The sequence below is a fragment of the Gigantopelta aegis genome, chromosome 3 (genome assembly GCF_016097555.1).
Source record: "Gigantopelta aegis isolate Gae_Host chromosome 3, Gae_host_genome, whole genome shotgun sequence".
In the NCBI taxonomy this organism is placed as follows: Eukaryota; Metazoa; Mollusca; class Gastropoda; order Neomphalida; family Peltospiridae; genus Gigantopelta; species Gigantopelta aegis.
The window spans coordinates 7,184,670-7,198,968 of NC_054701.1; the positions used below are offsets into that span (position 1 = coordinate 7,184,670).

General features: G+C 39.4%; 1 protein-coding gene across 1 annotated transcript in view; it reads left to right on the forward strand.

Annotated features, from left to right (window-relative positions):
* The first annotated feature begins 7,219 nt into the window (after positions 1-7,219).
* The window catches only part of LOC121367454 (glutamate receptor 4-like), a 19,948-nt gene continuing 12,868 nt past the window's right edge, over positions 7,220-14,299 (forward strand). The window contains exons 1-3 of the mRNA XM_041491633.1: positions 7,220-7,274; positions 9,568-9,649; positions 13,838-14,020. Of these exons, the coding sequence (XP_041347567.1) occupies positions 9,602-9,649; positions 13,838-14,020 (231 nt within the window). The 5' untranslated portion in view covers positions 7,220-7,274; positions 9,568-9,601. The remainder of the gene's footprint in view (positions 7,275-9,567; positions 9,650-13,837; positions 14,021-14,299) is intronic.

Consider the following 14,299-nt stretch of genomic DNA (forward strand, 5'->3'; position numbering starts at 1 on the left):
ACTTATTGTGGTATGCATGTCCACCCTTATATATATGTTCATGTGTGATGTCACTTTCAGTTTTGATGCATTAAAACATTTCAGTGCAGTGGCAGTTGACAGCTTTTTTTTGTTCACTGTGTATTCGGTACTGCATCTTTGCAGACTGGTGCCCTGTCCTCTGCATTCAGGTGTGACCTGTTACGGTGTGCAGACACCTTGCTAATTACCCTCACCAGAATGACACTCGAGCAGTCCTAATTTGTAATTGGCATATATTGACTGTGTGCAGTATCCAAAATTTTACAGTTTTAAAGATTAAATTTTGTTTAAAAAGAGAACTTTGTGGGAATATTTTTTTTGAAAATGTATCAATTTAAATTAAATTGAATTTCTTTTTGAAAAAAATCATATTCCTGCCAACTGCTATATTTCAATTGCAGAGAACACAATAAGGAGCAAGTTTCTTTTTGTTGTTCAGAAAAATGTCTGTAACTTTTAAAGTTATTTCATAATTACTAGTCCACTATTGGGAATAATTTGATGCAGATTGCCGCCTTTTGCGGCACAGGCAGTCCCCCATTTCACAGGCTCCAATAGCCATATTTGGTATCAAATATTATTTTTATAGCCTGTATGCAACTTGACATATGTATTTAAATGCCATATGTGAGTTTGAGTGTCATGGTGAAAACAATTTTGGTCTGATAGGTCTCAGACTAGAGTTATCCACCCATTTGGTTGTCCAAAATACGGAAACTAATGCGAGAAAATATAGTTTTCTTGTGATGTGATTAATGGCTGGGGAGCTGCTTAGTATACTGGATTGTTACACTGGGTTTGACAGGTAAGAGGATGCAGTTAGTGAATATGTGCACTTGGTTTACACTGGATACTGCATAATGTCCCCCAGAGCACATTGAAGTCATGCAAAATTTGTGTAAAATGCAGAGAAATGGGTGTGATTCGGTCCCTTAGCCCACGTGTGTTTGTTTACAGTGATATAACGCGGAAAAGAGCTGGACAACAGATGTCGTCCTTTCGAGTGTTCAATGGGCCCAGGCAGGTAATGTTTCCCGTGAAATGCTAATGGCCTGGTGAAATTAATAAAAGTGCTACAGCCACTGGGGCTACATGAGAATACATAGTGAAATTAATTGTGGTCTGAGGCCTGAGCCTAATGTCTACGATGTGTACGCCATTGATGTATGGCAGCAATATGTCTCGCAGTCATATGTGGGGTAACGTAGGGTCGACATGCGTGAATGTTACTTATATGCAGTCTGTTACGAATAGTCTGACCAGATACTGTAACACCAGTTGTAACACGGAGTTCTCTTGCGATTTGATTGGCAGATTGACCTCGATTCCTCAACGTGTAAGTCATAATGAAGCGGTCCTGAACCGGAGTTGCGGCTCTTGGCCGTCCTGAATGGGGACGATCATCTACATTTCTGGTTTGTTGATATCGGACTTACAATCGGCTAATGACTGATTGTGACACATTAAGTCTACGGGCCACAATTCACTGGGTGGTGCCAATTTGAAGTATGCCCTGAGACGATCCTGACGTTGCTGAAAAGTTACACAATGTTGTAAAGAATGTGACAGCAAGGTTATGATTTAGTGTTCCAGTAACAAACAAGAAAGAATATTGCCACAGTGTGCACACAACTTACACACAAACAAAGTGTTCAATTTCAAAGCATACCCTTCGTGTGTGCAATGTCACGTGACGTGTTTCGCGATAAAAACAATCTGTGCGTTTTTTCAAGCTCTTTGAATGGGAACATTAACGCACATTGTGTACTAATTTTGAGTTTTATATCTCATTTCATTCTTTAAATATAATCATTGATATTTAAAATGGAATATCCCCTACTTATTTTTAACATATATATCATATAATATCTAACATTTTCAGTGCAATCAAAGTATGTGATATTTTTCAAATCACATACTTAAAGAATTTGATAACTTTGTAAATTAGATGTAAATTAATCGAGGTCACGGCACTAGGTTTATTGACATGTAAGCAAACGTACTTGGGTGACACTCCATAATTGACGTATGCATTCATAGTCATCAAATTAAAACATCTCAATAGCAATTTTACACTGAAAGCTGTCCAGCGTTTAGAAAACAAAAAACTTTAAGCACTGGTTTATTTTGATGTAAGGACATTGATTGGTACTTTTTTCTGGGTTTTATTCCTGGTTTTGTTCTCGTTACACATAAAATAGCAGAAACACACAAAATGGTGTGAAATGCGTTTACTACATTCTCAATCATGCTGCATGCAATGCACGTGAAATACCAGTATGTGGACACATAAACGTCACGTAACGGTGTCATATTCCTCATCACATTAAGAATGCCACAACTCCGAGAAGAACAAAGGGAGCGAGCGTTGGGCATGGTTCATGGGGGAACTTCGCAAAGCCAAGTTGCTAGGACCTTCAGAGTCCATCCATCAACTATTGGACGACTTGTTGAATGTCATCAACAGACCGGGAGTGTCCGTGATCGACCTCGACCTGGTCAACGTCCCGTTACGACTCCACGCCAAGATCGGCAGATTCGACGACACCACCTCCGTGACCGGTTCAGAACTGCGACGATGACAGCAAGCAACACGATAGGACGTCATGGAAGGTCTATCCATCCGATGACGGTCATCCGTCGACTCAGAACGGCTGGACTCAGATGCAAACGTCCGTACATCGGTAACATCATGACACCGCGACATCGTGCTGCGAGACTGCAGTTTGCTCTCCAGAATGGTAATCATCCACCAGCCTTTTACCAGAGCATTGTTTTCTCAGATGAGTCCCGTTTCTCTGTCTCGTTTGCCGATGGAAGAGCACATGTGTACAGGAGACTCCATGAACAGTACGCTGACGGATGTGTGAGGGAACGTGATCGGTTTGGCGGCGGTTGTCTGATGGTATGGGGGGCAATCAATTGTGATTTCAGGAGTGATCTCATCATTGTCCACGATGCCCTTACAGCCCAGCGTTATGTTGACGTTATTCTAAGACCAGTTCTCCAGCTACTTTTACGCTGTCACCGAAGACCAGGAGGTTCCCTTCTGTTTCAACAAGACAATGCCCGTCCACATACTGCAAGAATTACCCAGGCATTCCTGCAACAAGCCGGTATCACCGTTATGAACTGGCCCGCCGTTTCACCGGATTTGAACCCAATTGATCACATGTGGGATGAGTTAGGACCTCGTATACGTCACCGCCAGCCACCACCGCGTAACGTCGCTTAGCTTGCAAAGGCATTGCAGGAGGAGTGGAGGAACATTCCTGTGGCTTATTTGAGATGTTTGTGCCAATCCTTTCCCCGTCGTCTTCACGCATGTTCACGTGCCAATGGTGGACACACCAGATACTGACCTTGATATGGGGGGGGGGGGGGGGGGGGGGGGGGGGGTTGAACTTTTCGATTACGAATGCAACTCGATTACTGATGATAACTGGCCATGTTTCCATGTGAATGTATCTCATGAATACCCGTCATTAATGTCATATTACATTATCCATCAATTCATTAATAGTGTGTCGTTATTTACAATGAAAAGTTGTTTTTGCGTTTTCATTGTGTTTCAGTATATGATACTGACGATACTGAAAAACACTCTTGTAATAACCCCTCTCTCTCTCTCTCTCTCTCTCTCTCTCTCTCTCTCTCTCTCTCTCTCTCTCTCTCTCTCTCTCTCTCTCTCTCTCTCTCTCTCTCTCTCTCTCTCTCTCTCTCTCTCTCTCTCTCTTAATCCATCTCACTAATCACTATCGACTTTAAAGCTACCAAGGGATGGGTTTGTGCTCCAGTGTCCCATGGTAATTTCCACAATTACGTTGGGGGACCAGGACAATTCCACCTCTCTCTGTTGGCTAACGATTAACTTCTAGCATGGTATGTGGCTCAAATATGGACCCAAGACAGCGTGCTTAAATTTTAATATGACGTGTGTACGAACGTCCGAGAGTTATCAGCTCCATTAACCCTTGCGACGACGAAAGTTAACTAGGTAGCAAAAGAAAGGAGAGGAAACGTAATAGCACATTTTAAAGTAAGGCTAGGTAGTGTACGATGTGGTTACTTCAACACATGAACGACTAATTGAAAAGGATGTTCTTGTCCTGGTTAAAACTTCTCCAGTTGAAACGTAAAGGGATCGGTATCCGTCTGGATTTTAATTTTTAAAAAAACAAAACACCATGATGTCATTAATACAGCTCAAAATGTAATGTTCCTAAACAGAGTCATCGAAATTAAATTTCTGCTTCAGAATGTCCGATTATACAACAAAGATCTTTCTGTTTTTTATAAATGGCCCTAATTGCCTCACATCATACACACATTGTGGTGTGAAGACAGACCTCACAAATATTTCTACGGGTCTGTGTACAAGTACGTTTGGGGCGGGACGTAGCTCAGTGGTAAAAGATTGTTTTGTTTAACGACACAACTAGAGCACTTTGATTTATTAATAATCTGCTATTGGATGTCCAATATTTGTTATTTTTGACAACCTTAGAGAGAAAACCCGGTATATTTTTCCATTAGTAGCAAGAGATATTTTATATGTACCATTCCAACTACAGGATAGCACATACCACGGCCTCTTCAATATCAGTCGTGCTGCACTGGCTGGAACGAGAAATAGCTCAGTGGTAAAGTGTTCGGCTGAATTGCGGCCAATCTAGGATCGATCTCCGTCGTTGGGCTCATTGGACTATTTGTTGTTCCAGCCATTGCTCCATGACTGGTGTATCAAAGGTCGTGGTATGTGCTATCATGTCTGTGGGAAAATGCATATATACTAATATGAAAATATAGCGGGTTTCATCCCTAAGACAATATGTCAGAATTACCAATTGTTTGACATACAATAGCTGATGATTAATAAATCAATGTGCTCTACTGGTGTTGTTAAACAAAACAAACTTTATCGTGTACGTATGCGAGCGCGCGCGCATGTGCATGCGTACGTGCGTGTGCGTGTTCGGACATAAAGTGTATGTGTATGTACTGTTAATGTGATCATACATTCTATCATGCAATCCCACACACAGCTGTACTATTAGCCTGAATAAAAAGAAAGGAATGTTCGATTAACAACATCTTAGTCCATTTTAAACTACGGCTAATATATGAACATTTCCACACAAGAAACCAGCTGCATTCAAATCTCTCGTATATATATAGTTTGCCATAGTATATACCATGGCTTCTGAAGTACCAGTCGTGGCTAGTACGGTTCCGTTCCAGCCAGTGCACCAAGACTGGTACATCAAAGGCTGTGGATGGTGCATATAAAATATCCCTTGCCGTGGTATGTGCTATCCTGTCTGGGATGGTGTATATAAAATATCCCTTGCCATGGTATGTGCTATCCTGTCTGGGATGGTGCATATAAAATATCCCTTGCCGTGGTATGTGCTATCCTGTCTGGGATGGTGCATATAAAATATCCCTTGCTACTAATGGGAAAATGTTGCGGTGTCGTAAAAAACTAGCCTGGTTAGTACTGGAAATAACCCGAATTCACAAAGGGGATATCGTAGCACCTCAGGCGAACGCTTTCCCACTGAGTAACACCCCGTCCACCTACACCCCACACCCACCCCCTTAGTAGCTTGAAGAATGAACAATACTGACCAGTTAGCCTGTATACACAGACCACCTCTGAAAAGAACACTAGATGTGTGTATGTCCATAATAAAGGTGATTTCACATAATCATTCACGTCTCTGCTACTTGCTGTTCTAAACTGTATTCTGCTCACCACAGTACATCATATTTAAAAATCCTTTACGAATTTGCAAATTTATGATACGAGTACATGTACTTTGCTCAAATTCATGGCTGCTGATTACCTTATGAGGATGCTGCAAAGAGATTTCAGTTTGATTATAATAGATGTCGTAGATCAACACACACACACACACACGTACGTACACACACACACACACAGACACACACACACACATACGTACGTGTACACACACACAGAGACACACACACACACAGACACACGTACGTACGTGTACACACACACACACAGACACACACACATACACACACACGTACGTACGTACGTACACACACACACACGTACGTACGTACGTACACACACACGTACGTACGTACGTACGTACACACACACACACACACGCGCGCGCACACACACAGAGAGACACACACGCACATACACAGAGAGACACACACACAGGACAAATAATCTGGTTAAAGTGTCATACATAAAGGATATTTTAAAATGATATACTGTGGTACGCAAAATGCAGCTTAGGAAAACAGCACAAAAATACGCATTGGCTGTTGGGTGACGGAAGAGACAAATTAGTGATTGTGGTAAATGTCAGAATAAATTGGGAAATTGGCGTTATAACTTTAAACAGAGGGTGAATGAGTCAGATGATAAAATAAGCTTTGGGCGAAAGAAAAAACAACAACGTTAGAACATTTTCTAAATAATCATATTATTAGCTGTCATACTCTTGGTTGAACAACACCCTACAGCAGTTAGGAAGAGAAAACAAATATTGATGATTTTATTGTTAAAGGTTATCGTTCTTGACCTTTCAGACAACTCAGCACGCTTTGTTTATTCAAAGTCGCATAATACATGTATACAATGGTCCACAAGAGTGTCACATTATTCAGAGGTTTCCGTTAAAGTATGTTGTGTTTAACGACACCACTAGAGCACATTGATTAATTAATCATCGGCTGTTTGGCACGTAGTTATCAGAGAAAACCCGTTGTTTTTTTCCTAATGCAGTAAGGGATCTTTTATATGCATTTTATAACAGGCAGGAAAGCACATACCACGGCCTTTGACCAGTTGAATTGCACTGAATGGAACGTGGAAAAAACTATAAGTTGAATGGATCCACCGATGTGTTTCAATTCTGCGACGCAAGGACCACAAGCGAGCATTCAACTGACTGAGCTAAATCCCGCACTCACAGGTTTTAGATGCGGGGATGAGGGGAATTCGCACTTCCCCAACTCTCAAAATATATAAAGCACCCCTTGAAAATCAAAGTAACATATACATGGTTATCCTCGCCCGTCAGATAATGTCATCGTTCGGATATAATATTGTAATAATCATAAACGATGTTAACTGTGCGCATGACCTATGTACACGTAAAATGTATCCCTATTATATGTAATTTCCTCCTCGTAATTACGAGCTCGTGCCTTGGTCACTAGCAAGTTAGACAGTTGACGTATCGGACAGCGCTTTCTTGTGTGTGAGTATTCCTCGGGGTTTTTTTTACAACCAAGTTTATACGAATGGTAACATTTAGACATTTTCAAAACACGGTGCTCTGGTGATACAAAACATGTTTCTTTTTTTAACGACGCCACTAGAGCACACTGTTTTAGTAGTCATCGGCTATCGGATGTGAAACACTCGTTGTGATATGAATGGGCGGGACGTATCCTACTGGTAAAGCGTTCGTCTGGGCTATTTCTCGTTCCAGCCAGTGCACCACGACTGATGTATAAAAAGCCGTGGTATGTGTTATCTTATCTGTAGGAAGGTGAATATAAAAGATCCATTGCTGTTAATGGGAAATTGTCAAATGTTTGATAACCAATAGCCGATGATGATTAATAAATCAATGTGCCCTAGTGGTGTCGTTAAACAAAACAAACTTTATCTTTGAACTCACAAAAAGTCGTTTAGTATTCTCTATAGATACTTTTTTATTTTAGCATTCAGAAGGGAAGGGGCGCTATTTTATTATTTTGTGTTGCTGTTAGTTAAACGTTTGGGAACCTTTTAATCGAAGTCTTCAGAGGATACCAACTATATTTTCCATTAGCAGCAAGGGATCTTTTATATGCACTTTCCAAGGACAGGACAGCACATATCACGGCCGCTGATGTTCCAGTCATGGGTCACTGATTGGGACGGGAAAACCCCGATCTTATGGGTCCACCAAGGTTTCGATCCTTCGACCCTAGCACTTCAGGTGGATATCTACCGACTAAGCCAGATCCTGCCTCCCTACGTGTATATTAAGTAGTTTGACGATAGATGTTGCTAGTGGTAACACAGGGATATACTTATTAGAACAGTAGTTGTGTTTGTATTTTGCAAAGTAGAATATAATGCTAGTCTCAGACTACCAACTGCCAGCAGAAAGTTGGCCAACTTTCAGCTGTCACGACTTCTACGACGTTCAAGTTGTTAGTTTCAGCGCTCTTACAACTCGATTCTCGTCGTATACGACTTCTACGACGCCCGTTATTCCGATTCAAATCATGAATCTGGGCCGACATTTGTTGCTAAAGTAGTGTCGGAAATAAATTATTTTCGTCAATTATTTATTTTATGTTAAACTGACAAGTAAATACTTTGTAAATACCTATTTAATGATTATCTACCTAATTTAGCATTTACTTGTTTTGGCTCTCATTGATGTACAAGGTGGTGTTTACTCTTGAAATTAAAATAAAAATGTAAGTAAACAGGTGATTTGTGACCTTTATTGGAACAGACTATAACACATTTTGATCATATGTGTCAATTTCTTTACCCTTAAAAAACTTTTAATTTAAAAATGCAAGTTAACTGATTATTTCAAATTGCAGCATAAATTATTAATTATAACAAACACATTTAATGAATATAAATTCAATATAAGTACATTAGAAATGTACACAATCTTGCAACCACTTAAAGGTGCTATATCATAGTTATATGTGAGCATCTGATTGTGATAAAGATTCTCCAATAAAAAAATTATTTTCTACCAGTAGATAAAATTATTTCTTATAATTATTTATGGACATATAGTTAAAGGTGTCTTCTTTAAATGTTAAATCAAAATCTTATTAAGAAAATGATTTGCAACAACAATGCGACATTGAGATAGTACCTTTAATACCGGTATAATAGATCACACACTCAGAATGGTTCTTTACAGTTTTGCTCAAAAGTTACTTATAAATGACTACAAAGAATTTAGTTTTTGAGAGGGATAGGGGTAAACCATGATCAGAAACAGTCCTTCACATATTGTAACAGCAATGAAATTGACACATGTTGACCAATTTTTTTATAGTCTCTTCCAATAAAGTGCACAAATCACCTGTTTACTGACATCTTTCTTTTAATTTCAAGAGTAAACACCACCTTATACATCAATGAGAGCCCAAACAAGTAAATGCTAAATTGGGTAGAGAATCATTAAATAGATATTTACAAAATATTTACTTGTGTAATAAGTAATCGACGAAAATCATTTTTATTCTATTTCCGACAGTACTTTAGTCTATGCGCGCATTACAACTCAACAGAACAGAACAGAACTGTATAACACCCAGGCCGTTCCACAACGGCGTTAGAGAAAAATACAGAATAAATAGAATAAACATGACGAGATTGTCGATTTGGCCAACTTTCTGCTGGCAGTTGACAGTATGAGTCTAGCATGATATTATAATATGGTGACCCGAGATTGTAGCTTTTTGTGAACGACAGTACGTTTTGAAGTCTAAATTTTAATTCAATTTTCGGTTTCTCTTTCACAGATACACTTAACAACCAAGCGACGGAGCAGTACATATGGCCATGGACATTCGACATATGACCCTCCGAGTGACAACTGTAGTGGTAAGGCGATGAAGATGGCAAAATATTTATTTTTGTTTTGTTCACGGGTCATCCTATGTTTCCCCTTCCAGTGCTCTTCCTCATGCAGGGGTGGCAACAAGCTCGGGGTTTTTCTTGAGGGTGGCTAATACAGCACATATATACTGAACAAAAAAAGAAACTTCCGATTTGTACATATAGTATTTGTTGTGTTAAAGAATTCATTGTGTAATGAAATTATATAGGTAGTATTAGCCTTGAGCTGTATTATCAGGATTCATGAATTTTATCGATTATTTTTGCACTATTAATCGTCAACAACGTGAAATTCAATTTGCACGTGCATGCATGGTTCGACATGTCCCGTGTAGTATTCGGTCAATTTGTTTTACTTGTCTTACTTAGTATGCCAAGAATACCCAATAATTTACGCGAACGGGCGATTGGCATGCTTGATGCTGGCATGTCGACAGAAGATGTTGCAAGGCATGTTGGGAGTTCTAGTCGAGCGATACGAAATCTTCGCGTAAGATTTCGAACGACAGGAAGCACCAACGACTTGCCACGTCATGAACACGCATTTGCGCAATCGATTCCAAACTGCCACTGCTACTGCTGCTAACACACCTGGGCTCCATAATAACCGAATCAGTGGGCAAACTGTTCGTAATCGTCTGCGGGAGAACGGTTTACATGCACGACGTCCTTACGTCGGATGCGTTTTAACGCAACGTCATCGTCTAAATCGTCTTAATTGGGCACGTGTACACACTCGTGGATACGGCGACGCTGGAATACCGTTCTTTTTTCGGATGAATCCAGATTTTCTTTACAACGTGGTGATGGCAGGGTGCGCGTCTACTGTAGGAGAAATGAACACTATGCTGACTGTTGTGTTCTTGAACGAGATCGTTTCGGGGGTGGGGGTTGTGTCATGGTCTGGGCAGCCATTGCCCATGGTTATCGTTCACCACTAGTCGTCATTGATGGCAATTTAAATGCTCAACGTTACCGCGATGACATTCTCGCTCATCACGTCATTCCTCTGTTCCATAACAACGCCAACATCTCGATTTTTCAGCATGATAATGCCACCTCTCATACAGCTAAAGACACTGTAAATTTTCTTAGGACAAATAACATTGATTTTATTGATGACTGGCCCGCTAAAAGTCCTGATCTCAACCCCATCGAGCATGTATGGGATAGTCTGGACAGACGATTGAGGCGTCGTCCCAACCCACCCGCTAACGTCAACGAACTTCGTCAAGCGCTCATTCAGGAATAGAACAATATTGCACAGGCAGAAATCAACACTTTAGTCAATTCTATGCGCCTGCGGTGCACTGCAGTGGTCAATTTAAGAGGTGGTCATACCCGTTATTAAGTGGGGTTTTTTTTTGTGTTTAACCCCTACCACACTTGGTCAAAATTTCTCCTAGTTTCTGTTAACCTATGGCCATTATTTTTGCACCAAACGATGCATCATGGAACACTCTTTAAACGCATATATAACAATTATTCCCCCGGTTTGTTTTCATCAAGTTATGTTCAAGCAAAGTTAGCGGAAGTTTCTCATTTTGTTCAGTATATATTCCTGGAAACATTAAAATGAGTTCTATAAGTATCTGTGATAATGTTTCCAAGTATATTTTTCGTTTCGTGTTACTAATTGTGTGCAATACTGGTTTGTTTACCTCAGCAACATGCACTGTCTCCATGGTCTGACCACAGCGTGTATTATTTTTAATGTTTTGTATGTGTGTTTTTTTCCAAATATGTTTTGCGTTTTGTTTTGATAATTCGGTGCATTATTGGTTTGTTTACCACAGCTCTATACACAGTTGTTTTATGATCTGACTATATAACATTTATTTTGGGTATGTTTTGGGTTGGGGTTCTTTTAAAGATTAGATTATATTATATTATATTATATTATATTACAGTGTAAGATATTACTCATGTCATAACAATTACCCAATATCTAACTAGTGTATTATTGGCACACGCAGATGGCGTGGTAAATGTTTTAATTTGAATGACGTCGGTATTCAAATGACGTCATTTTGCATCTCCCTGTAATAAAATAAAACTGGGTGCATGAAGCGTCCTTTTTCAGAACGCTAGAAACGATTGAGTGCAAATTTGCTGTTGAAAGTGTTTTGTTCAAATATTATTAACGTATCTAACCGTGTATGTACAAAATAATGTAATTTACAAGTGTACCATTATGAAATATGGCCATGAATTGGCCTATTGTGTATGAAGCCAGAACGATGTCATTGACCTGCTACTCTTTTTTTTTATATACGGCCCAATGTATAAAATGTCAGCGTCACATCTAGTCAATCCCATTCACTTAACTCAATATTTTCTGGTCCGATCAACAATTCAGTCATTATTGTAAATTTCAAAACCTCATTGACTAACAATTAATACAAACTTCGCGCCAAAATCTAATGCGTACATTGATGATGTCTAGTTGCTCCTGTGACGTCGTTTAAGTTTACGTGTGACGTAGATCACTTGCTGACCCAATTCTGGCGTCGGAGTGTCCCGAAGTTTAGCTAAATGTGGGTGCTGTCGGATTTCTTTCTGTAGTGTGTGTATTAGTGATTAATATGTGGATTTTTTTTAAATCAAGTAACTCGAAAATTATCCGTGTAACGGTATTTGACGTCAAAGTTAGGATTGTTGTGGTATTAGAGCTGGAATCATTGACTACCGTTTGTTGGGCAGAGACTGAAAGAAAATTATATAGCTTGGTCTCCAACTGTAAGGGCTGAATATCTGTCCAAATGTCCGTCTAGCCCTCTACAGTCAGAGTACTCGGGCTACATTGCGGCTTGTTTGCAGTTGGTTTGTAATAAATAAAATACTAAACTAGCTTGCCTGTCTTACTATTTTTATGAAACTCGTGAACAGTGTTGGTATCTGACTCGCTTTCGCTCGCCAAATACCAAAACTGTTCACTCGTTTCATAAAAATAGTATGACAGGAAAGCTCGTTGAGTATTCTATATTATATTATATTATATTATATTATATTATATATTATATTATATTATATTATATTATATTATATTATATTATATTGTACTGTACTGTACTGTACTGTATTGTACTGTATTGTATTGTATTGTATTGTATTGCATTATAGTTTATTTTGGGTATTTAATGTTAATATGCTTCATTGTGTCTTTCATAAATGTTACTCTTTCATAGCCGTCGACACTGTTTTTATTAATCATTTTAGACTTCTTATATTAAATTTGATCATCATACACATTTGTTTCACACCCAACAGCCCATGTGTTTTTGTTCTGGGGTGTCATTCGTTCGTTCATTCATTCATTCATCCATTAATTCATTCCTTAAAAACAATTAACTTCCGGCTAATATATAACTGTGACTCATGGCGTAGGACATTATAAGAAAACACTGACAAAACGGGACACACACAATTATCTTCATTTTTATATGAGGTCTTTAGTACGCCTGCTCACGGGCAGGACAACACGTACCATGGCGTGATATGTCAGTATTGGTATCCTGGGCAGCCCGAGTACTGTGTCGCTCGAGAGCTAGACGGACATTTGAACTTTATGATCGCCCTCTCAGTCCGAGATATCTCTATTTCGAAAAGACGGAAGATGTCCGCTCTAATACAAACATAATCCTAGGGTTAACACTAAATACCTTTACACTGATCATTTTCATTTCGCCGATAACAAGTATTTCACATAGTAACTACTAATACACACACTATAAGAAGTAACCCGACAGCACCCTCTTTCTATAATGTCCCGGTTAAATACGTAGTACTGACGTTGATGTATAATTATGTAATATCATGGTTAACTGCATGTACCTGGATAATAATGCCTATATCATGGTTAACTGCATGTACCTGGATAATAATGCCTATGTCATGGTTAACTGCATGTACATGTACCTGGATAATTATGCCTATATCATGGTTAACTGCATGTACCTGGATAATAATGCCTATATCGGTTAACTGCATGTACCTGGATAATAATGCCTATATCATGGTTAACTGCACGTACCTAGATAATAATGCCTATATCATGGAATATGTTATGTGCTCTTCTTTGTAAAACGTGCATCCCCTCCCTACAAACCGACAACAACAATATAGATGATGTTTTTGTTGTTGTTGTTGCCTGTTGTTGTTGTTTATTTCTAGACCAGTCCGTTTGTAATAGAAAAGGATACAGATGTCTATGAAGGTTTCATGGTTGATCTGTTGAAGCTGGTAGCAGACCAAGCGAATTTCGATTACGTCATACAGAGAGTCAGAGATGGGCTGTATGGTAGCCAACGTCGTGATGGATCATGGAATGGAATGATTGGCGAGCTTGTAAGAGGGGTAAGTAAACTCTACTACTCCTAATCCTCCTACTACTCCTACTCCTCCTACTCCTACTCCTACTACACCTATTCCTACTACTACTACTACTACTACTACTCCTACTCCTACTCCTACTACTACTACTACTACTACTACTACTACTACTACTACTACTCCTCCTACTCCTACTCCTACTACACCTACTACTACTACTACTACTACTACTCCTACTCCTACTCCTCCTACTCCTACTCCTACTCCTACTCCTACTACACCTACTCCTACTACTACTACTAC